The sequence below is a fragment of the Lithobates pipiens genome, unplaced genomic scaffold (genome assembly GCF_037356315.1).
Source record: "Lithobates pipiens isolate NorthernLeopardFrog02 unplaced genomic scaffold, aLitPip1_a1.2 Scaffold_41, whole genome shotgun sequence".
Lineage (NCBI taxonomy): Eukaryota > Metazoa > Chordata > Amphibia > Anura > Ranidae > Lithobates > Lithobates pipiens.
In genome coordinates, this window is record NW_027507861.1 from 6,675,344 (window position 1) to 6,686,211 (window position 10,868).

Below are 10,868 nucleotides of genomic sequence, written 5' to 3' on the forward strand. Positions count from 1 at the left end.
TTGTAACCTCCCAGTCTCTGGGAACGCGTTGCACAGACCTTTCTGGAAGGCCTCCCAGAGATGTCTCATCCTCTGCTCCTTCTGCGACGGCAAGATACGTTTGGCAACCTTACTGTGGTACCGTGGATGAAGGAGAGTGGCCCGCCAGCAATGGTCCCTCTCCTGATCCAAAGAATACGAGGATCCTTCTGCAGGCTTTGCAGGATCAGGGAGGCCATGCAGCATAGGTTAGCTGAGGCATTCGGTCCGGAGTCCTTTGGGTCACTAAGGACAACATGATCTGCAGCTACCTCCTCCCAACCACGTACAAGTCCACGGGTTTCTTGGGACTGTAAATCATCCCTACAAGACTGCTGCTGCTGATGCTGAGTGCCAGGCTCCCCCTCCATGCTGACACAATCCTCCTCCTCCTCCTCTTCCTGTGTGATGGGTGGGACAGCAAGAACACTGTCTGGATAAAGGGGGCCTTGAGAGGCAAGGAAGTCCTCCTCTTCCTGCCTCTGTTCTGCCTCAAGTGCCCTGTCCATTTTTTCACGCAGCGTATGCTCCAACAGGTGGACAAGAGGTCCATGACGCATGCACTGTCACTGCTCACCATCCTCGTGGCCTCCTCAAACGGTGACAGGACAGTGGATGCATCCCTGATCATGCCCCACTGGCATGGTGAGAAAAAACCGAGCTCCCCTGACCCTGTCCTGGTGCCGTAGTCGCACAGGTACTCATTGATGGCCCTCTGATAAGTGTGCAGCTCCTGCAGCACGGCGAACATTGAGTTCCACCTGGTGGGCATGTCACATATAAGGCTGTTCTTGGGCAGGTTCAACTCCTTTTGGAGCTCAGCCAGCCAAGCACTGGCATTAAATGATCGGCAGATATGCACACAGACTTTCCTGGCCTGCTTCAGGACATCTTGTAAGCCCGGGTACCTGCCCAAGAACCGCTGCACCACCATGTTAAGGACCTGAGCCACACAGGGCACATGGGTCAGTTGTCCCTGTCAGAGGGCAGAGAGGAGGTTGGTGCCATTGTTGCAAACCACCAATCCTGGCTTAAGCTGGCATGGCGTCAACCACTTCTCGGCCTGCCCCGGCAGAGCTGACAAAATATGTGCCCCAGTGTGGCTCCTGTCCCCCAAACAAACCAGCGCAAGCACGGCATGGCATTGTTTTGCCTGCGTACTTGCGTAGCCCCTTGAATGCCTACGGAGCACTGCTGGTTCCAAGGACAGAGCACTGGGAGAGGCCATGGAGGAAGAAGAAGAGGAGGGGGTGGAGGAGAGAGGTGTGTCACAACCACTAATAGCATTTTGAAGGCGTGGTGGCGGAACAACCTCCAACAATACTGCACCTTGTCCTGCATCCTTCCCAGCTGCCAGAAGAGTGACCCAATGGGCCGTGAAAGACAGGTAACGTCCCTGTCCGTGCCTGTTGGACCATGAGTCATCGGTAATATGCACCTTACTGCTGACTGCCCTGTCCAGCGAGGCAAGGACATTGCCTTCCACATGCCGGTAGAGAGCCAGCCTCCACGCTTTTGGGGACCTGCCACTGAGGAACTGCACATTCTACAAAATCACGGAAGGGGGCCGAGTCTACCAACTGAAAAGGCAGCAGTTGAAGTGCTAGCAATTTAGCCAAGCTAGCATTCAACCGCTGGGCATGTGGATGGCTGGGAGTGAACTTCTTTCTACGACTGGGGCAGGGAAATTTGCCTGATACAATCGGATGTGGGTGTACCGCTAGCAGATTGCCCCCAAGCACTTGGCTGTGACACACCTAATTCTGCACCTTTATTCCTCTCAGAGAAGGTTTCAGAGAGGACGGATCTAGTGGGGTTGGAGGTCTGCTTTGTTCTTTGGTGTGGGTCTTTGAGGTAAGCTTGCCAACGAGCTGCATGGCAGGTCATCATATGTCTGGTCAAGCATGTGGTGCCCAAGCGGCTGATGTTTTAGCCACGCGAGATACGCTTGAGACATATGTTGCAAATAGCAGTGGTGCGAACTCATGCACTCGTCTCAAAAAAAGGCCCACACCAAAGAACTTTTAGAATAACGCGCAGAGGCAGCGCCCTGCACAGGTGGAGCTCTGCGGTGTGATTCAGTCGTTGTGCTGCCCCTAAGCTGCCTCGTTGGAGATGTGCCTCCTCCTCCTCTCTCCTACCAGGCACCCACGTGGAGTCAATGCCCTCATTATCCCCTACCTCTTCATTACTGGAGCAAACCTGGCAGTATGCTGCAGCTTGTGGAACATGACTGCAAGATTGCTGTCCTTCTTGAGCATCCCCTCTCTCTGCACTCACGCTACTGCCTTCCTCTAGCTGAGTATCATCATCAGAGCCTACAAAACACTGGGCATCCTCCTGGAGCATGTACCCAACACTGTGCTCAAACAGTTCGAGGGGACTCCTCAGGAGGACATGGTGGGTCTAGGGAAGGAGTCACTGATGATGACATTGAGAGGAGGGAAGACGATGCGTTGGCAGCTTCTTTACTACTACCCTGAGACTGGGTGAGAGAGGATGAGGAGGATGAAGAGGGCTTGGTCATCCACTCTACCAAGTCGTTGGCATGTTGCGGCTCAACATGTCCAGCTGCCGAAAAGAAGGACAAGCATGTCCCATGGCCACGTGCTGATGATGACGATGCACCGCGTCCACGACCAGCACTGTTGTCTCTAGACACAGAGCCTGCTTGCCCTCTTTTATCGGCTCGCGCCTGTCTGCCTCTCCTTGCTGGCCTTCCAGACATGGTAATGGCCTGAAGGGAGATGGGAAAACCAGCAATTGGGTAGTGTATATTGTGCTGGAGGCACACAACACCCACTAACTCCTGCAGATGCCTTTATTATAGAACACCAGCAATTAAAGGGTAGATACCGGTGTATACTGTGCTATGCTGGAGGCACACAACACCCACTAACTCCTGCAGATGGCTCAATTAGAGAACAGCAATATAAGTAGCTACAAGTGTATACTGCGCTGGAGGCACACAACACCCACTAACTCCTGCAGATGCCTTTATTATAGAACACCAGCAATTAAAGGGTAGATACCGGTGTATACTGTGCTATGCTGGAGGCACACAACACCCACTAACTCCTGCAGATGGCTCAATTAGAGAAGAGCAATATAGGTAGCTACAGGTGTATACTGCGCTGGAGGCACAAAACACCAACTAACTCCTGGAGATGGAAGATGGTTCAATTAGAGAAGAGCAATATAGGTAGATACAGGTGTATACTATGCTGAAGGCCTACAGACAACACCCACTAACTCCTGCAGATGCCGGAACACTGCACGAGGCTGCCTCGCTGACAGCCTTATATAGTGTGGGGCGTTTACTACACAGTGTGAGCTATAATTCAGTGTCCTCCACCCCTCTCTACCAATCCCTCCACTGGCCTCCATTCAGTGTCCTCCACCCCTCTCTGCCAATCCCTTCACTGGTCTCCATTCAGTGTCCGTTACACCTGTCTGCCACTGGCTTCCATTCACTCAACAAATTAAATTAAAAATACTAATTATAACTTACAAAGCCATCATAACTCGGCCCCCAGCTACATCACTAATAGGAATGGGTGAACAGTTCAACCTGAGTATGAGTTTGGGCCAAACATTTGCCTTTTCGGCCGTGTGCCCAGATGAACACCCTGCAATACACTGAGCACTGCACAATGCAACCTGTGCCCTGATTGGACAAAGCTTGGGCAAAGCTAGGGCAACTAGCTGCAGCCAGAACTCTGGGATAAACCACTGGCAGTGCTTTTCTGGCAGTTTTTGTTTACATGTGAAAATCTTTTTTTTTTTTGCTAGAAAATTACTTAGAACCCCCAAACATTATATGTATTTTTTAAAGCAGAGACCCTGGAGAATAAAATGGTGGGATTCCCCCACTGAGACCTAAAATATATATATATATATATATATATATATATTTAAAAAATCAGCAATTATCAGTTGTTAACCACTTGACGTTCGCGCTATAACTGAAAGACACGGCACCCTCTCTGATCGCCGAGTTTTTCTTCCAATCACAGCGGGTCTCTTTACCACGTGATTAGCTGGCAGCCAATGCCAGCTGATCATGGAAGTAAACAGAGGCTGGTTACTGACATTTTCTTTCTTCATGCTGTCAGCATGAAGAAAATAATAATGCCGGTAACTGGCTTCTGTTAGAGGGACATCGGTCCTCTAAATGTCAACCAGTGCTGAAAAATTATGCCCACCAGTGCCATCTATCAGTACCCATCAGTGTCACCTATCAGTGCCCATCAGCACTGCCAATCAGTGCCTCAGCATCAGTGCCTCCTGATCAGTGCTGTCTATTAGTGCTCATTAGTGTCGCCTATCTGTGCCACCTCTCTGTGTCCATCAGTGCCACCTTATCAGTGCCAATTTGTGCCGCTTATCAGCACCACCTCTCTGTGCCAACTCTCCATGGCCATTAGTGCTGCCTATCAGTGCCCATCAGTAACGCCTCTCAGTGCCACCTCTCCGTGCCACCTTTTTGTGCCCATTAGTGCCACCTATCAGTGCCCATCAGTGCTGCCCATCAGTGCCATCTATCATTGCCCATCAGTGTCGCCTATCAGTGCCACATCTGTATGCCACCTCTCTGTGCCCATTAGTGCCGCCTATAAGTACCGCCCATCAATGCCGCATCGTCAGTGCCCATCGGTGAAGGAGAAAAATTACTTGTTTGCAAAATTTTATAACAAAATATGAAAAACTTTTTGTTTTGCTTTTGAAAATTTTGGGTCTTTTTTTGTTTGTTTAGCAAATAATAAAAACCTCAGAGGTGAATAAATACCACCAAAAGAAAGCTTGTGTGAAAGAAAATGATAAAAATGTCACATAGTTTTTTTTTGTTTGCTTTTTCTGTTAATATTCATCACATATCAGGTGGAAGACCGAGGTGCTGGGAGGGCTCCCCTTGCGGCTAAGCGCAGTGCACGCCTGAAGGTGGCACAGGGAATTCAGTGCCCAAAGAAGTACGGTTTGCCAGTTGCTGTGGTCTGAAGAGCTGATCACCGCGAGGTAGCTGGAACAAGCTGGATGCACTGTAGGGCAGGCGTGCTTGGAGAGTACCAGAGGTACTTGGCCATTGGGCAGACCGGAAGCAGAACCAGGAGTCAGGTCAGGGGTCATACATGGTAAGATCGGTCAGTAGCAGAATTGGTAAGCCAAGCTGAGGTCAAACACGATGGAGTGAGCAGGAGCGAAGTCAGGGGTCAAGTCAGAAGATCAGGACAAGCAGGTCAAGGCAAGCCGGGTCGGTAACGGGAGGTCAAAGTTCAGGATTCACAGAAGCATCAGGAACACCGGGAAGCCAATGATAATCCAGCAATCTAGAGGTCTCAGCAGCAGGTTTATATAGGCCGGTGATCTCCTCTCCATCATCTGTCACATTGTGCAAGCGCTACTGCGCCCTTGCGCTCCAAATCACGCCATCGCGCATGAGAGTTCGTCAGATGCGACCATGATGTGTGCTGTTAACATTACCAGTTCTACGGCCATTTCCCTGACAATATTTTCACACCTTTAACATATATTTACACATTTCACATAAAAAAAAACTAAATAAAAAAAAACACATTTATTTAATTTGTAAAGAACTTTCCGATTCTTTGTACCATTGCTGACAGCTGAAGTGTAAACAAAACAGTTGCGTTCTGAATCAGTATCAGTGAGTACAAAAAAAAAGTATCCGTACTCGTACTTATTGTAAAAAAATGTTATCAGTGCATTTCCTAATGATTTCCTTTCTTTGACAATAGTAATATGAGTGGCAAACAGAATATGTACTAAACATGTGCACTGCCGAAAAATTTGTTCGTTTTTAGTTTTAGTTTCATTCGTTTTGTTTTTTTTGTTTTTCGGGGTAATTCGTTATGATTGAAATTTGTAAATTGGTAAATTCGTGATTTCATAAATTGGAACATTCATAAATTTGTAAGTTCCTAAATTTGTAAATTCAAAAAAATTGTGAATTCGTAAATTGTTAAATGCGTAATTTCATAAATTCGAACATTTGGAAATTCATAAATTCGGAAATTTGAAAAGTCATGAATTCATAAATTGGTAAATTAGTAAATTTGAAATTTCGTAAATTTGGAAATTCGTAAAATGGAAAATTGGAAAAATTTCTGAATTCGTAAATTGGTAAATTCATATATCTGAAAATTTTAAAGATTAACTAACTAAGAACTAACTATTAAATTATAGGTATTGGAATTTCCTTTCAAATTTGGCTGTTAGTGAACGTAACAAATTCATCCAAAGTTATGAATTATCCGAAATAAAGAATACCGCACAAGTTAATAATAATAATAATAATATATTTTTGCTATTATTTTTATTATTATTTATTATTATTAATTTGTTACGTTCCATTCGTTTAGATGCGGCATTCGTTATTTTGGATAATCCGTAACTTTGGATAAATTTGTAGTTGTAACGTTCACTAAAAGCCAAATTTGAAAGGAAATTCCAATACCTATATTTTAATAGTTAGTAATAGATAAGTTAAATATTAGTTAGTTATTTTCAATAAGTATGTCAAACAATCAACCCGCCCTATTTGCACACTTCTCTGCGCTTATGGATGAAATAAATAAATAAACAAATAAAACTGGTCCAATAGTAAAGTAGTTGAATCAAAAATTAAAAATTAAAAATTAGCTGCTGCTTTTGAGTAAAGATACCTGTAAAAAAGAATATACAAAAAAAATATTGTCTCAATAAAAAGTCCACTTTCTTATATATAGCAGCGCTTTATCACTTTCTTCTAAGTGAGAAATAATGAACTTCTTTCTGAGTTTATAACAGCGGTGCTTAATGGTGATTAAATAGATGCTATCGTGGTTAAATGAAGAAACAACTTCCACCAAACGATTCACCCTTCGTGATTCACACGTACCCCTTATGGGGATGCACTCACCAAAACGCCAGAAAAAAAGAGAGCCTTCAGTATAACATCAATCACAAGTGAACTCCTTCTTGGCCACTAGATGTCTCTATTATTGAAGTGGGGCTCCGTTGTACCATATAAAAGGAATAAAATATGCAACCATAGCGTAATTCCGTTTTATACCCTTTATTTTTCCAATAGTTAGTTATTATTTCAGAATTTCAAATTCTTGAGTTCTCAGATTTTCGAATATCAAATTTCTGAATCTTTGAATTTATGAATTTTCAAAATCGACAAATTTACGAATCTACGAATTTTCAAATATTCGAATTTAAGAATATTCAGAAAAATTTGTTGAACGGATTTTCATTAATTCAGATATTTCCGTATTAACAAATTTGTCTAAATTTCTTAAAAAAAACTAATTCGGAATTAAACAAATTGCACATGTCTAATATGTACTACCACATTTCTAGTGGCTGGGGGGGAAAGGACTCCAACCCTATGCTGAGAATCGCTAATGCGGGTGTAAGCCCCTGTACACACGGTCGGAGATTCTGCCAACCAAATCCGTCGGATTTTGTCCATCAGATTTAGTCTGACGGATTGTGTCTGAAACTGTTGCATACACACGGTCGGACAAAGTTGTTGAAAAATCAGATCTTTCAGCACGTGATGACATAATTTCGTTACAGTGGGACTAGATTCAGGCTAGTAGCCAATAGCTTTGATGTAGGAATTTGATCTGAGCATGCGTGGCACTTGGTCCGATCAAAATTCTCTACACATGATCGGATTAGGTCCGTCCGGCCCAGTTGGTCGGGAAATATTTCCAACATGATGGAAAATTGGGTCGGACGGAGATTCGGACGGAATCAGTCCGATGCAGACCACACACAGTCGGATTATCTGACGACACGGCCCGATAAGACGCATTCCGACGGATTCTCCGACCGTGTGTACGTGGCTTAAGAGGAATTTGTAGTACTGTAATGACGGATAAGGGAGGAGAAAACATCTGGAGAACGTCACATCCCGGTAGGACAGGCTGTAGGTTGCCTATTTGGTTACAGCTCCTCCTGTAAGGAACTCTGGTTGAAGTTTTTTTGAAGTCTCATGAAGTCATCTATGAAATATTTTTGGAGAGTTATCCAAACATGCTGATGCTGTGCATGCTGATGATCTACTGTTAACCTTCATGGCCTTCAAGGGAAAAGTTTGATCCAATTCCTTTTCCCATCCTAGCATGGCGTTCACATTTTTTGGTCTAAAAAATTATGGTTGTCGTATTTATAAAAGAAAGAGATTCCTTTAGGTACCTTAAATAATTTACCCGCGAGGAAGTCCCTGTATCTGCTGGGGTACCGCTTTATGGCAGATAGGGTTCGTTCTCTGAAAAGGCTTAAATTGGTATATTCTGTAACCCTCAATTTTTTTAAATATTCAGACCATTTGAAGAGAATTAGAAAAAATAAATCATAGTCCTGATTGTGCCCAGCCAAACAAAGGTTGCCATATTTATCGGTATGTTCTTTGCAGTTCGGGTTCAGTAAGTCCAGGAAATGATGTCCAAAATTACCGACACTTCTGTGGACAGTATAATTTTAGAACGTTCTTCTGGATCTCTTTGGTTTTTATTCCATATATTATTGGGTTGAGCATTGGAGGAATTATCAGGTATAGGATAGACAGGATAATTTGGGTGGAAGAAGCGGTGTGCCCCCCAAACCTTTGGGTGACAGAGGAGAAAAGTGCCGGGACGTAAGACAGAAGAATGACACAAACATGGCTGACGCATGTACTCCCGACTTTGTGTCTGGCCTCTCGAGATGAGAGGTTGAAGACGGCGGTTACAATGATTACATATGACACTGCAATGCCCATGGCATCTACTCCAACTACAAGCAGAGCGACTGCTAATCCGTACACAACGTTAATTCTGATGTTTGCACAGGACAGCTTAGCCACGGTCATGTGTTCACAATAAGTATGATTAATCACATGGCTCCGGCAAAATGGCAACCTCTTGATCAGCAAAGGAAGTGGAAATACCAAAAGAGTTCCCCTCATGACCGCCAAGACTCCAATTTTTGCAATTAATGGGTTGGTCAAGATGGTGGAATATCTCAGTGGTTGGCATATGGCAACATAGCGATCAAAGGCCATAGCCAAGACGACAGTGGAGGACATGATGGCGGAGGAATGGATGAAAAACATCTGAACCAGGCAGCCCTCAAAGGAGATTGGTCGGAGTTTGAACCAGAAGAGCAGGAGCATCTTGGGAAGGGCAGCACTGGATTGGACAAGGTCTGATAACAACAACATGGAAAGGAAGAGGTACATGGGCTGGTGGAGGCTCTCCTCCTTTTTAATGGTAAGAAGGACACTAATATTGACCAACAACGTTATCAGGTACATGAAGAAGATCGGGAATGAAATCCAAACCTGGACATCTTGCAGACCAGGAATTCCAATCAGGATGAAATAAGAGGAGCTCAGATTATCACCACCAGACGCCATGACTCTATTGTGTGCTGGTCCAAGATGTCCTCTTCTAAACACGTATGAAAAAAGAGGTTCACATGTATTGGTAATATTCTGGGCCTAAAAATAATCATCTCAGTTCATCTATTTTTGATGTCACTGTACAGCACTGTGGTATATGTCAGAGCTACAGTATATAATGTATAATAATAATAGTGTGTGACTGTGGGGGGAGGGGACATTAGCGTGTAAGCTCCTCTGTACAGAGACTGATTGGACTGTGGGGGAGGGGGCATTAGAGTGTGAGCTCCTCTGGTACAGAGACTGATGTGACTGTGGGGGGAGGGGCCATTAGCGTGTGAGTTGCTCTGGTACAGAGACTGATGGGACTGTGGGGGAGGGGGCATTAGAGTGTAAGCTCCTCTGGTACAGAGACTGATGTGACTGTGGGGGGGAGGGGACATTAGAATGTAAGCTCTTCTGGTACAGAGACTGATGTGACTGTGGGGGGAGGGGACATTAGCGTGTAAGCTCCTCTGTACAGAGACTGATGGGACTGTGGGGGAGGGGGCATTAGAGTGTGAGCTCCTCTGGTACAGAGACTGATGTGACTGTGGGGGGAGGGGCCATTAGCGTGTGAGCTGCTCTGGTACAGAGACTGATGGGACTGTGGGGGAGGGGACATTAGAGTGTAAGCTCCTCTGTACAGAGACTGATGTGACTGTGGGGGGGGACATTAGCGTGTAAGCTCCTCTGGTACAGAGACTGATGGGACTGTGGGGGAGGGGGCATTAGAGTGTGAGCTCCTCTGGTACAGAGACTGATGTGACTGTGGGGGAGGGGGCATTAGAGTGTGAGCTCCTCTGGTACAGAGACTGATGGGACTGTGGGGGAGGGGGCATTAGAGTGTGAGCTCCTCTGGTACAGAGACTGATATGACATATAATGATGTGATATTAATAAAATGATTAAAACAATAAAGTGAGATATTAGGTATTATTCAAGTCAGTAATAGACTATCATTTTAATGTTAAAGCGGGAGTCCGCCGGGAGTTCCGCCGTTTTTTTTTTTTTTAAAAAGCCAGCAGCTACAAATACTGCAGCTGCTGACTTTTAAAATAATGACACTTACCCGCCCAGCGTGCCCGCGATGTCGGCACCCGAAGCCGATCTCTCGATCGTCTCTCGGGTGCTGCCGCCGCCATCTTGGGTATGGGAATCAGGAAGTGGAGCCTTTCCACTTTATTTACCGGTTCCCTACTGCACATGCGCAAGTCACGCTGTGCAATAAGGATGGACCCGCTGCCTCTGGGATCTGTGTGTTTCCCAGCAGGCAGCGGGGGACTTTCGGAAAGGGGCGTAGATTCTGCGGAAAGGGGCGTACCTTCTGCAGAATCTACGCCGGAAGTGGGTGCAGATACCTGTACTGTACAGGTACCTGCACCCCCCTCCCCCCTGAAAGGTGCCAATTGTGGCG

General features: G+C 45.5%; 1 protein-coding gene across 1 annotated transcript; it reads right to left on the reverse strand.

Annotated features, from left to right (window-relative positions):
- Positions 1–8,433: 8,433 nt before the first annotated feature.
- LOC143956717 (olfactory receptor 51E1-like) lies at positions 8,434–9,427 on the reverse strand. The gene has a single exon (XM_077466909.1). It carries the CDS (start codon positions 9,425–9,427, stop codon positions 8,483–8,485), a length of 945 nt encoding a protein of 314 aa, XP_077323035.1. The 3' UTR covers positions 8,434–8,482.
- Positions 9,428–10,868: the final 1,441 nt, after the last annotated feature.